The sequence below is a fragment of the Mirounga leonina genome, unplaced genomic scaffold, assembly GCF_011800145.1.
Source record: "Mirounga leonina isolate KUSES-001 unplaced genomic scaffold, KU_Mleo_1.0 Mir_174, whole genome shotgun sequence".
NCBI classification, from domain to species: domain Eukaryota; kingdom Metazoa; phylum Chordata; class Mammalia; order Carnivora; family Phocidae; genus Mirounga; species Mirounga leonina.
The window spans coordinates 75,816,261-75,830,228 of record NW_023270451.1 but is presented as its reverse complement, the minus strand read 5'-3'; the positions used below and the strand labels follow the sequence as shown (position 1 = coordinate 75,830,228).

Sequence of the window (13,968 nt, the reverse complement as noted above, 5' to 3'; positions counted from 1 at the left end):
CTCAGTCGGTTGAGCGTCTGCCTTCGGCTCAGGTCATGATCCTGGAGTCCCTGGATCAAGTCCCGCATCGGGCTCCCTGCTCGGCAGGGAGTCTGCTTCGCCCTCTGACCCTATCCCCTCTCATGTGTTCTCTCTCTCAAATAAATAAATAAAATCTTTAAAAAAATAAAATAAAAATCTCACATAAAAAGAAAAATGCTAACTCTAATACAAATCAATAGCAATTCTGTCTTCAGATTCAAAATAAAATTGAATTCAATACATTGAATTCAATATCTAATAGTGGGAATGCCGTGCCTGTTATTTTTGGGTAAGACATGGGCATGATTGATGTCTATCCTGAACAGACAGAAAGAAATAATAAAAAGTCAATTTCAGTTTCTGGGACAATTGAATGAAATATCTATATGCCAGTTTAAAAAGCAGGTTCTCCCATACTACTTAAATTAAGAATAGATTTCTCCTGTGACCCAGCATTACTGCATCTGGCAAGATTTCCCAAGGAAGTACATTCATGGACCCATAAAGGGAGCAGGTGAGGATTTTCATGGTGGTGCGATGTGGAAATGGGGCTTGAGCCAAGCTAGGAGTGCATCTCCCAGTGAAGGGAGAAGTGAACCATGGCAGCTTACACAGAATCCTGTGTGGTAGCTAGAGGATCTGGACATAGGGACATTGAGGTAAATAGATTTGAAAAACATTACTATTGTGGTGAGCAAAGAAGCAGGATGAAATCCAGTTTATGTAAATCCAAAACAACTAATTGTTCACGTTTTATAAGAGCACAGAGGGGGACCCGTGTGGTTGCCTTGTGGAATGGGAGCCGGAGACAGAGAGAGCACTGGGGGGATAAAAGTGAATAAAGAGTAAAATCAATGGCACCTTGCAGTGGCTGATGACGATAGAGTAAGAACTGCATCCCCTGCACAGACACGCAGATAAGTGGAGGAAAGTATAGGCTATGAATGAATAAAACTTCATGTGGTGGAAGGCTGGGACTAACACTGGGAATGTAGCATACATTTTCCCAAAATCCATAAATAAGTTAGTACACTTCTCTTAAGAATAAATGGGTACTTACAATTTTAATCTATTCAGTGATCCTAAGAATGGACTTGGTGAGCTAATTTAGGCATTAAAGTTTGTTGCTAGTGCATAAGATACAGAAGGCGTCCATCCATTAGTAGTCTTATGTTGAAGATTTTCAAGTGTATTTAACTTGATGCATAAATTATCACCTTTCTCTGGAGCAATGAGATTCTCCCAGATTCTTGTATATTGGTTTTTCAAAAAATAGATTCCTCCCATTCATCCTTTTCTCCCCACTGATCTGTTCACTGTCTCCATAGTTTTGCCTTTTCCTGAATATCATATGGTTGGAATCATATGGTATGGAGCTTCTTTCATGTAGTAATATTACTTCTTTCACGTAGTCATATACATTTAGGTTTCCGCCATGTCTTTTCATGGCTTGGTAGTGTGTAAATCAGTTTTCAAAAGAATATTTGATCTGAGTATCTTCAAAGTATAATTAAGTATTCTCTGTACTTAATATATCACTTATAACAATACAAAGTTTGGGGAATTTGTACCAGACAAGCCTGTAATTGAAGCCAAGTGTTACATCTTATGTGTCATTTTCTTCCCCCTCTTACGTTTTGGTGGATCTTAGGACATCTCTACGCAAATTATAAAAGGTGCCCATTCCTCAAGAAAAACTGAGTGGGTACATACGAACAACCTGAGCTATGCTAGAAGGGCTTTCCAGATCTCTGTGGGCAGCAGCCTTGGTGCCCGCGTCGCTTTCCTGCTCAGGTGCACCCTGGACTCCAGGGCGCCCTTGTTGGCTTCTCAAACACTCCATGTTCCTTTCCTGCTGCCATCCAGAGGCAGGTGAGGACTCTGGCTCAGCAGTGTCAGGGGGCAGGTGGGCGAGGGAGGCAAACTCAGGACCTCCAGAGCAGGGCTGGGACCAGGTGCAGGTGTGCGTGGGCACTCCGCAAGTATGTGCACAGCTGTGTGTACAGTGTGGGCTTATTAGAGGGATTTTACCAGAAGGGGACTTCCTGCTGCCCCAGGACTAGTATGAGAAGCCTGAATTGCTTCATTCCCCACCCGCTCTTACTCTCAGCTCTCACATAGGTAGGTCTGGATGGAATCGTGATCTTGCCAGGTGCACAGGAGGTGTGTGACCCCGGGGCTGGCATCCATCACCTCAAGTAGCATCTCCCAAGGAGAGTCTCCACCCTCTTGACCTGTTCTTGGGCAGGTCGTATGTGGTGCGGGAGAGGAGATCCATGGTGGGGCGCAGGGAGGGGCAGGCGGGCTGCCTGGGCGTCCTGTGGTAGAGTGTGAGTCATGGCACACTCCCGTGGCTTGAAGCTCCCGGGCACCTGCATCCTGCCTATTTATCTAGTTGCTTACATACCTCTGGTCTCTATACTGCGAGCACTTGAACACAAGGCTGCACTTCGTTTCAAGTTGAAACTGCTCTTCTCAATAATTCATGCATGCTCTGTATTAGTTCACTAGGGTTGCTGTAACAAAGTACCACAAACTGGGTGGCTAAGACTGATAGAGGGATAGAGATGTAGTGTCTCACTGTTCAGAGGCTAGAAGTCCAAGATCAACATGTCAGCAGGACTGGCTCTTTCTGAGGGCTGAGGGGAAGAATCCATTCTAGACCTCTCCCCTCGTGTCTGGTGGGCTGCTAGCGATCTTTAGGATCCCTTGGCTTGTAGACGTGTCACCCTGATTGATCTCTGCCTTCAGCACATGCTGTTCTCTCTGTGGGCAGGTCTGTGTCCAAATCTCCCCTTTATATAAAAACAGACTGGATTAGAGGCCCACCCTATCCTAGTGTGACCTCATCAAGAGGCAGGCAAGGGAGTGGGAGAGCTTCATAGCGAAAAAGGGGAAGGCTCCAGATCTTCCGTGTGCCGACTGTAGGCTGTTGGCATGGGCCAGCTGTAGGTGGGCTGGCTGGGAGTGGGGCATCCTGTGTGATTGGTTAAGGGTACACATTTCCCTTTCCCTGGATGGTCCGGAGTTGGAAGCAGGGGTGAAAATTAATTAATTAACTGAAGCTGTCTGTTATTAACCAAATCTTGGCGGAGTGCTATGGAGGTGGTTTGCCTTCCTGACTTGGGTGCTACAGATAGTACTTTGACTTCCTAGACTAGTTGACTTCCTAGAGTACTAGTGGACTTCCTAGGCTAGTTGACTTCCTAGAGTACTAGTGGACTTCCTAGAGTACTAGTGGACTTCCTAGAGTACTAGTGGACTTCCTAGGCTAGTTGACTTCCTAGAGTACTAGTGGACTTCCTAGGCTAGTTGACTTCCTAGACTACCTTCCTAGACAGGTAGTGGGTGGGCTTCTTGGACTGGTTGCCTGCAGATTGTGGGTTCAGTTCTATTTTTATATATGGTCTGGCCCTTGTCCAGTTGTCTCTCATCACAGAATTAACTTGGTGGGTAGATCTGCCCGTTACTCATTTCCACAAATGACTTAAATATGTATTTATTATAAACTCATGGAAACAATAATTAAAATTTTTTCCAATCTTGAGACGCCAAGTTTTCTCAAGAGCCTCCTCCTCTGTCTTCATAGCTCTACCCCTTTGCTGTGGTAGTTTACACAGGCCATGTTCTTGGGTCTCATCTGAATCACTAATTCATCAAATGTTTACTGAGTTTGTGCTGCACATATAGGCCTTGGGTAGGTGGAAGGAATCCGAGGTTAAAGACACAGTCCCTGCCTTCAGAGAGACTAGTGAGAAAGACAAGCAGGTAGATATTATACTCCAACATGCTCAGTTGTCAAAGATAAAAAAAAAAAAAAAAAAGCTGGACACCAAAGTGGTTAAGGACAGATTTTAATATTGTAATATACTGTTACAGCAGGGAAGAGGGTCTAGCGTGAACTCAACTTCGATTTGTACAGAGGTGACTGGGGGGGTGTGTTACAGGGGAATGAGGGAGTAAGGAGTGGGGTGAGCTGGAGCTCAGTAGAGTCAGGGAAGTGAGAAATGCAAAATGTTGGTCAGTGTAAACGCTAATGATTAGGCCAGCTGTGTCCACCATTTGTCAATCATCAAAGTTAAGACCCTGTCCTTCCAGAGACTGGGAGACAGAGGCCCTGTCCTTCCTGGTGATTACATTTTAAAGGAATAGCTTTCAGATCCTGGTTGTAACAGATATATAGATGGATAGATATATAGACAGATACGTATAGAAATAGACATATAAGTCCCTTTTAGTAAATGCTCTAAGAAAAGGTGGTCAGATGCCTACTGTCAGGCATTGGTTAGAACAAATAGTCAATTTTTTTGGTCAGCCTTGAGCTTTCTCAGACAAGCACTTTAAGGGGGTGGGGGGGTTGGGTCATCCTAGGGATGTGGCCTTGAGTTGTTAGAAGCTTTGTTTAAGTCTTTGAATGTGTGGGGGGAAAGGTAGACAAAATCGTTTGTATTGAGATTCTGTGGTTTTTATAGGCCAGGGTTGAGGCCCAGTTGAGATGAGGGATCAAGAGGAGCCTGGCTAGAGTTTGGTCAAACACTTTGTCACAGTGCTGCCCTGAAGATGAACACAGGCCTTGGAGGTGGTGTGTGTGTGGGGGGGTGTGTGTGTGTGTCCATCCAGGGACAAGGGACAGCTGGACTGGAAAGAACACTCCCAGTAAACTAAATGAGTCCAGTCAGAAGAGGGAAGGGGGAGCAGAAGAGCAGGGTTCAGGCTTGTAGGACCTCACATGCATACAATTAAAAGGCCCTCTTAAGGAAATATATATAGAATTAGAAATACAAAATTAGGTAGCGGGCCTGTGGTGGGGGAGCCCGCAAGTAAGGTGACCTGAAGTGTAAGCTGCCCTTGGCTCATGAGCAATCTATCTCTTGGGAAGAGTATATTCCAGGCCATGTGAACAGCAAGAACAAAGACGGGGAGGATAGAAAAGACCTGGCATGTTTAGGAACTAAAATCATTCAGAACTGGGTTTGCATGAAGGATATGTAAACATTAAGCTAGAGAAATATCTGGGGATCCAATTATAGAAGGCCTGATGGGTCATCCTAAGAGTATGGATTTTACTCTGTCAGTTGTGGGGAGTCACAGGAGGATTTCAGGCAGGAGAGTGCCTTGATCACTTATTTAGGTATTAGAAAGATTATTCTGGAAGGAAGGGTGAAGGATGCGCTAGACCAGGTAAGGCTGGAAGGAGACACCAGATAGAGATTGTCTACAAGGCACTCCTACTACATGCCAATGAAGACCAATGCAGTCACACCACATTATGTATATATGATCTTAAAATACATGCCAGGGTTTAGACAAAGTTGCTCTTCATCAAAAACATTTCTAGATTATGATTTCTGTAAGTTTAAAAGTATATTTACATATATTTTTATGGAAAAGCTAGCCCAAGACTTATTGATGAATCTTGCATGGTATGTATAACATTTTATTTTATTTTTTTAAAGATTTTATTTATTTATTTGACAGAGAGAGACACGGCGAGAGAGGGAACACAAGCAGGGGGAGTGGGAGAGGGAGAAGCAGGCTTCCCGCTGAGGAGGGAGCCTGATGCGGGGCTCGATCCCCAAGACCCTGGGATCATGACCTGAGCTGCAAGCAGATGCTTAACGCACTGAGCCACCCAGGCACCCCTAACATTTTATTTTTAATAAAAAATTATGTATTTGATTTATTTGTCCTTGGGTATCATGCATATATAAAAAGGAATAGATTTTAAAGTCAGATAATAATGTATAATATTCTATTTTTATGCAGGGCACTTTGGTACAGAGATGTCACAAGCAGTGTGGATTCTGTGTCACACAGCCTGTGACAGTGCTGGGGGCAACATCATCTACTAAAAGCAAAAATCTTAGGGCACCTGGGTGGCTCAGTCATTGGGCATCTGCCCTCAGCTCAGGTCATGATCCCAGGGTCCTGGAATCGAGCCCCGCATCGGGCTCCCTGCTCCGCGGGAAGCCTGCTTCTCCCTCTTCCACTCCCCCTGCTTGTGTTCCCTCTCTCGCTGTGTCTCTCTCTCAAATAAATAAATAAAATCTTAAAAAACAAGAATAAAAGCAAAAATCTTAAATGAAAAGCACATTTACTGTTAGGTCCTGCTGCTTTATACCAGGGGGTTCTTAGATCCCTGCAAGGTGATACTTGGTTTTCCCCTTCAGATTTTCCTTTTTAATTTATTGACAAATCTTTGCTTTGATAGAGTAAAGAGATCCCGTGCTGAGGGAAGATCTGAGATGAAGCATCTGGAAAGTATAACCATCAGATCATGTAAGTTGTCTTTCTGTCTAGTCTCAAAGAAAAGAGCAGTGATTTGGATTTGGTCTGTTCTTCCTCTTGTACAGAGGAAAGGAAGGCGATTCACAACATGCCTAAATTTGCAGGTGGCAGTGGTAGTAACTACACATTATTCACTTCAATGTAGTCTAAGAACCTTCACGTTGCCCAGACCCAAGGGGATGTTCTGGCTTTCTGCTTCTAAAGCAGCAAATGAGGGGCGCCTGAGGGCTCAGTCGGTTAAGCGTCTGACTCTTGATTTCAGCTCAGGTCATGATCTAGGATTGTGAAATCGAGCCCCACGTTGGGCCCCCACACTCAGTGGGGAGTCCACTTGAGATTCTCTCGCCCTCTGCCCCTCCCGCACCTTGCTTGCACTCTCTCTCTAAATAATAATAATGAAGGAACAAATGAAATCTTACTGTGGAGGTCTGGCATATAAGAGGTAAGAGCCACACGCTATGGTTCCAAGGACCGGCCTCATGCCCTCCCCTTCCGTGCAGCACCCCAGCTAGCCCTCCAGGCTTTGGCAACCCAGTTTGTAACCACGGCTGTGTCCAATTCCTACATTCTCTACTTAGGAAACTGACACTCCCAAGGTGAAGTGACTCGTTTCCGTTCACATTGGCCAGCAATCAGTCTTCATTTCCCTTCTCTCTGTTGCTTTCAGAGGTAGTGTTCTCACCAGGATGTCACACTGTTTTATTTCAAAAACGCTTGCAGATGTTAAATCCCAGGGGGTCCTTACTGACTCTTTCCATCTCTAAGGAGGTCAACTATCACGTATTGTGGAAACTCTTTCCTCAAATGTCTAAAAAGGTGGAACATGCTCGTGTGTGTTTGTAACGTCGCATGGGGCATCACGCAGACCTTTGTTCACGCAACTGTGTAACGTGGGCACAGTAAATCCATCCATTTTATTGATTAAATCACAGAGATTCAGAAAACAGCAGACTGAGCCAGGCAATTCCTTCAGTTCCCACTGTTGGGGAAATCTACCTAGGTTTTCTGAAAGAGCAGGTGGGCAGCTCTGAGCCATCTGCCACCTCTAGGAAACGCTTCTTACTTCAGGGGCCTCCCACTTGATTGTGTATGATTATTTGGTTGTTCAATCTAAATACATGTGTCCCCACAAAGGGCAGCCATTGTCTCATAAAGAGAGTCATTTGGTCCCTCCTTCCTTATGATGAACCCAGTCTCCTCTCCTCCTGAACCTCCTGGCAATGTTCCCGGTGACCAGCAACATCCTTGTGCAGGATGAGGAATGATGGTCCTAAGTTCATCTCGGGCAAGGACTCGATCGTTGGTTAGTTGGTTCATTCATCATTCACTCATCGGACAAACATTCCGAAGAGCTTTCTATCCTCAGGAGCAAGAGGAAGTATACACTGTGTATTCACGAGGGCTGCACTTCAGTGTGGAGCAGACGCACCCCTAAGAGCACCAGCTCCGGGTCCCCCAAAGCTATCAGGGAAGGCTGCAAGAAGAGCAGGCATTTGGGCTGGACTTTGAGGGCTGGCCTTCCATCTGGAGGCAGGGTTGGAAGGCATCCCCCCACCCCCCAGCAGAGCAGAGGGTCGGGCAGCAGGAAATGGAAGACGTCGGGACAAGGACTGGGTCACCGGAGCCCCGGTCCTGGAGGCGCGCGGAGACAGACCTGGGAAGGGGGTTGGACTCTTGGGGAGAGCGGAAGGCCCGCCGCGTGTCCGTCCAAGGTTCGGGGGTGAGGCTTTACGGAAGGTCGTCAGCAGGGGGCGATAGCACCACATTGACAGCTGCCCTGGGGAGGGGCCCGTGGGGAGGACGTGCCTGATGGCTGCGAGAAGAGAACAGAACATGCCTGAAACGATGGAGGGGCGATGGAGGAAGGCCAGAGCCGGGGTGCCGGCGGGGACGGTGGGGCCCGACGGCCATGGAAGATAATGCTGAAGAAAGAACAAGAGCGGGAGAAGCAATGCACGGGGTGGGGGGTGGGGACGGGGGGCTGGTCAAAGGTGATTCGTACATTTTGAGAGGCCAGTGATGCCCCTGAATGAAATGAGGGATGGAAGACAGGGACCTGTTTTGGGTGCGAAGGTTCTGAGTTGAGCTCCGAATGTGGGGACAAAGGTCAGAGTCGCGTGTTTCTTGTGCACCTCCCTTGGAGTGCGGACCAAAGCTCTGGTTAAACCCGAAGCAGGCCCCGTAGATTGAGAAAGACATGGTCGGCGCTCAGAAGGCACGAGTGCCTTGTGGATTTAGGAGTGAAGCAGCACGGGCCTGCCTTCCTCGGATCCCCCTTTCTCTCTTCCTTCTCTTTTAAAAGTCACCGAAGCACAGAGGTGACGACGCCTGTAACTGGTTAGAAACCACATGACCACTCCCCCCTCCCCCCGCGGTGACCCACAGTTTGGTGGCCACTGACGTTCTCGGGGCTCATGCTTGCAAATCCTTGGGCTCATCTGGAGTGAGCTTCATCAGTTTGTCCACGCAGAGCAGGATGAGGGTGAGGAACCACAGGCTCCAGCCCACGGCGGCCGCGATCCAGCCGTATTCGTCCACTCCGGTGTGGCAACACCGAGCCGCTTGGGGACAGAAATCCACGTCTGGCGGGGAAGGGAGAGCAAGAACAACAGGGTGCATCGCACCAGCCCTCCCAGCTCCCCCTCCAGGGTTTGTAAGAACAGGCCAGGAATCCTACGAGAGCTAACGTTTACTAAAGGGCGCCACACACTGTTAGGTGCTTCACACACGTCCCCTTACTCATTCCTCACACAGTGAGAGGTACAGTTCCTATTCCCATGAAGGAGCTGAGGCTGTAACTCGCCCAAGGTCACCAGGTGGCAGAAGAGGACTCAAACCCAAGTCCGAAAGAATCCAAAGCACTGAACTTAACCTCTAAGTATTATTGCCTATTACCCTCCTTCGTAAATGCCCAGAAGTAAACACATTTGGTCATTCAGTGAGGGCAGCAGAAAGGAGTCAGACGTAGAATAAAGCAACACTAGTTTCCCTCCCAGACCCGGGGCCAGCTCTGGGGTGAGGTCAGCAGCCAGGAGAAGCTTACTGGGGCACTGCTCCAGGCTTCCGGGGTCTGGGTGGTGGGTGGTCAAGGTGGTGTTGTCGCTGTTCCTCGCTTCTGGAAGAAAGGACAGAAGAGGGTCACAGGCAGTAGGAAAATCCATCCCCAGGCATAGAGTGTGAAATCTTTTTTGTGAATTTGTAGTGATACTGCGAAAGTTCCAGTCTGGGTATTTTAAGACTTCATGCAACAAAGTTAACAATTTGTTATAGACTGAACTGACCCCTCCAAGTTCATCGAAGTCCTAACCCATGGTAGTGACTATATCTGGAGAAAGGGCCTTTAAAGAGGTTAAATCAAGGGGCGCCTGGGTGGCTCAGTTGGTTAAGCGACTGCCTTCGGCTCAGGTCATGATCCTGGAGTCCCGGGATCGAGTCCCGCATCGGGCTCCCTGCTCGGCAGGGAGTCTGCTTCTCCCTCTGACCCTCCCCCCTCTCATGTGCTCTCTCTCTCTCATTCTCTCTCTGTCAAATAAATAAAATCTTAAAAAAAAAAAAAACCAAAACAGGTTAAATGGAGTCGTATGGGTGGGTCCTCATTCAATATGACCGGTGTCCTTGCGAGAAGAGGGAGAGACACCAGGGATGTACCTGTGCAGAGAAGAGACCGGGTGAGGTCACAGTGAGAAAGAAGGTGGCCTCAGGAGAAGACACACCTGCTGACACCTGGAGTCTCCAGAACTGTTAGAAAATACATTTCTATGATTTAAGCCATCCAGTCTGTGGTAGGTTGTTATGGCAGCAAAGGAATACAGTCCCCTTTTCCTTTCACTATTACCATTCAGAGACGCTTTATCTGCATGTCTCATCGACTCATGGCTTCACACCTCATCTTCTTCATATCTCACCCTTCAGTGGCCAAAGTCTGATGCAAATAGCTTTCCAAACACTCTATTTTAGCTGTTTCCTATGCAAATAGCTACATGTAGACATAGTTTCTCTCGTATATATTAAAACAATCATTTAACAAGCTCGTATGTCTTCTCATACCTATCTTCAATTCCCTTCAAAAACAATCTGACTTTGATTCTTTACTTCTGATGATTATGATCGTATACCTCAGGCAGATGGTTATCAAAAAAATTAAACACTATACAACCAAGTCCAGAGATGGCTAGAATTTGCAGCCCTTAGAGTTGTCTCTTGACCCATAAGTAAGGAGCACAAAGGTAAAAAGAACTTTAGTGGGAATTCTCAAAGTTCTATCAGTGTGGGGTTGAGGTGGGGCTACGGAGATGAACATAAAGATTCCTAAGCATGAAAAGCCATTGTCTATGTTCCCTCTCATGACAGCATGAGCAGATGGATGATCCAGGTGTATTCTTTTTTTTTTTTTTTAAGATTTTATTTATTTTTGTTTTTTTGGGTTTTTTTAAAGATTTTATTTATTTATTTGAGAGCGAGAATGAGAGAGAGAGAGAGCATGAGAGGGGGAGGGTCAGAGGGAGAAGCAGACTCCCTGCTGAGCAGGGAGCCCGATGCGGGACTGGATCCTGGGACTCCAGGATCATGACCTGAGCCGAAGGCAGTCGCTTAACCACCTGAGCCACCCAGGCGCCCCAAAGATTTTATTTATTTATTCATGAGAGACAGGGAGAGAGAGAGGCAGAGGCAGAGGGAGAAGTAGGCTCCCTGCTGAGCAGGGAGCCTGATGCGGGACTTGATCCCAGGGCCCTGGGATCATGACCTGAGCCGAAAGCAGACGCTTAACCATCTGAGCCACCCAGGCACCCGATCCAGGTCTATTCTGTCCAATAGGGCAACTACTTGTAGCTATTTAAATTTATTAAAATGGACTTAAATTAAAAATTCAACTTCCTGGTCATATTAGCCACACGTCAAGTGCTCAGTTACCACATTGCTACCATCTTATTCCCAAATGCTACCATCTTAGAAACAGCACAGACGTGGCACATTTCGGTAGAGGCCGCTTTTAGGCAATAGGCATGAGGACTGGAAACTTGATCAAGGCAAAAGGGCCCACAGCGACCCCCAGCTGAATGCAAACAGATTCATGAAGCTTTGAAATAGCCACCCTAACTGACCAGCTACAACCAGGCACAGTTCCTAAGATTACCAGAACAGGGAAAGTTCCGTATGTTCCCATGCTCCCTCACTCCGCCCTATAACTACAGCCCCTCACCACCACCTCACGGCAGAATGTCTCTCCTTGGCTGTCCTGCCCGTTGCCCTCTTGCAGTATATTCAGTAAACTTCTATCTCCTTTGTTCTGCCTGGGGTGAATTCTCTCACTATTGGTACCCTGGCCCCCACCCAGTTGGGACGCCCCACATCTTCCATCATCAAAAAAATTTTTATTAGATAGTGTTAGTCTAGGTAGATCAAGACCAAGAGGTCAATTTTAAAGAATTGTTCTGGAAATTAATTATACTGCTGTTCCGCTTCCTTGAGGATGCAAAAAATAAATAAATAAAAGGTGGTTTGGAAACTCTCAAGGCCCCACTGACTGTAGGGCAGTGTGTCCTTCAAAGGAGCTTGTTGTCATGTAGCAGGACAAGTCAGGAAGAAACTCCTTGTTTAGCCAAAGCCATGAAATTGCTGCTCAAACTAATTTTATGCCACCCACCCACCCCGGCCACTCCAATGTCCTACCTGAAGTATAGTAATTACCTTAACACAATCTGATTGTTACTGTAAATTATTTACAACTAAATGGCTTAGAACTTGGTCTTTATTTGTTTTGGAGAAATTGATTCCTCAACATTTAATTTCCCTTTTAACCCAGCTAACTTCCTTGGCCTTGACTTTCATCTCCCCTCTGCCCTAGAATGGAAGTGGTCCCCATCTAGAGCAAGTGAATGGAAAAAACCTAGTTCATCAGATGCTGGTATTAGGTTAAAGCATTCGAAATTGCCATTTCGGTAGGTCAAAAAATTTTTCAATATCGGTAATTTTATATGGTTTGAACTGAATAGCCTAATTAATAATTTCTAAGAATTTAAACCTCATCCTCCTCCCTCATAAGCATAGCCAGTCAGGGACCAGTCCCACTTGGGGTCCCTTCCGAAGTACTGGGTGCTGGGAATACCCAACAATTAAGTGCAGTTAAATTTGTCAAGTTTTTTGAGAGCCTATCATAAGCAAGTCACTATGAGGGTAAACAAATAAAATAAATAAAATGCTCATCTGGGGAGGGGTATTAGAAAATAAACATGCTAACATTCATTGTTTACCCTGTGCTAATTTACTAAAACTTCTTTACATGCAGTAGTCTCATTTCATCTTATGACAACACTATATATATAAGTGCTATGATTATCCTCACAGTATAAATGAGAAAACTGGGGCACAGAGACGTTAAGCGATTTGCTCAAGGCCACACAGTAGTAAGTTGTGGAAGCCAGAGTTGAGCTGAGGCTGAGTGGCTAGAGCTCATACTCTCAACCTCTTAAGGAGAGGCGGTGAGGGCAAGGGAGACAGATACAGCCCTGAGGGGTCATCGAGGGTTGGTTTTGAGAGAAATCCATCAAGGGCAGGGCAGGAGCTGTGGAGCAAGATCAAAGCCAGAGGCCAAAGCCAGGAGCATGAGGGTATGAAGGATGTCTCCCTGCACGGGGTGCAGAGCCCAGCCTGAGAGAGCAAGACAGGAGTTGCTACTCAACCCCTCTAGTGTGCGTGAACAGAGAGGGCAATAACTCAACATCTCCCGTGCTCGGGGAAGGTGGGAGAATCGTAGGCAGCATTTGACAGCTTTCCTGCGTTTGGTATTTGTGAAAGTTGCAAAAGAAGCACAGGGTTAAGGGAGGGACAGAGGACCTTAGGGGAGGATCAGGAGTACAAAGCGGGAATTGCAAACCACAATAGCCGGGGGCACCAAGAAGGAGCCGTTGAGACACAGCAACCAATAAAATGTCACTTTAGGCCAGATTGGTCCCAGGATGGGAGAGACTGTCAGTACACTGCTTTTTCCTCTTTCTTTGTGGCAAAGTCCAATCTAAGTGGCTAATCCTGTCCTAGCTGAGGAGCTGAGCATTTGATCAAGGGCTTAGGTAAATGTCGAACACCCCCACCCCAACTCACCACCTCCTGTCTAATCCTTCAGGTGAGAACTGTTTGCTCTTTGCTTTGTGTGGGACCAACCCTAGCCAAAGAATCCTCCTCCTTCCCTCTCCCCCCTTCCCTCCCTCTCTCCTTTCCCTCCTTCTCTCCCTCCCCCTTCCCAGCGTGGCCAAGAATAAAGCTCACAGTTCTACCTGCCAAGCAAGCCAAGTGGAAGGAGGCAAAGACCAGGCCAAGGGCCAGGGCAGCCCAGGGTGCAGAGGTGAGGTGTTTCATGCCGGAGAGGGAGAGGGAGAGGGAGGCGTCTGTCCGCACTATCCCTGCAGAGGTGTGCCGAGGGCTGCGTGCCATGTGTCCTGTGTGGACCATGTCCTGCCGGAGCTTGAAAGCAGTGTTGTCAGAGGTGAATTTCTGCTCTGTGTTTGGGGAAAAAGAGAGGGGGTGGGGCAAGAGAAACCAGCGTCACTCCTCGCTCTCACCTCTTCAGAAGGGAAGCTGAACTATGTTGGCTGGGGGAGGAAGGGAGGGGCGATTTATGCAATTCTGTCTTGAGTTCACTTGTTATTCCTACTGATAAAAGAG

The 13,968-nt window shown here is 46.9% G+C and overlaps 1 protein-coding gene across 1 annotated transcript; it reads right to left on the bottom strand.

The window, feature by feature from the left end:
* Positions 1–6,738: 6,738 nt before the first annotated feature.
* On the bottom strand, positions 6,739–13,662 carry TMEM213 (transmembrane protein 213). Its single transcript, XM_035021192.1, has 3 exons — positions 13,581–13,662; positions 9,353–9,424; positions 6,739–8,891 (listed from the first exon to the last, which is right to left on the bottom strand). The coding sequence occupies exons 1-3, from the start codon at positions 13,660–13,662 to the stop codon at positions 8,722–8,724; spliced, it is 324 nt and encodes a 107-aa protein (XP_034877083.1). The 3' UTR covers positions 6,739–8,721.
* Positions 13,663–13,968: the final 306 nt, after the last annotated feature.

Coding starts and splice junctions, on each gene's coding strand:
- TMEM213 (XM_035021192.1), bottom strand. CDS start 13,662: ATGAAACACCTCACCTCTGCACCCTGGGCTGCCCTGGCCCTTGGCCTG. Junction 9,425..13,580: donor CCACTTGGCTTGCTTGGCAG/GTAGAACTGTGA, acceptor CCTTTCTTCCAG/AAGCGAGGAACAGCGACAAC. Junction 8,892..9,352: donor AAGCCTGGAGCAGTGCCCCA/GTAAGCTTCTCC, acceptor CTTCCCCGCCAG/ACGTGGATTTCTGTCCCCAA.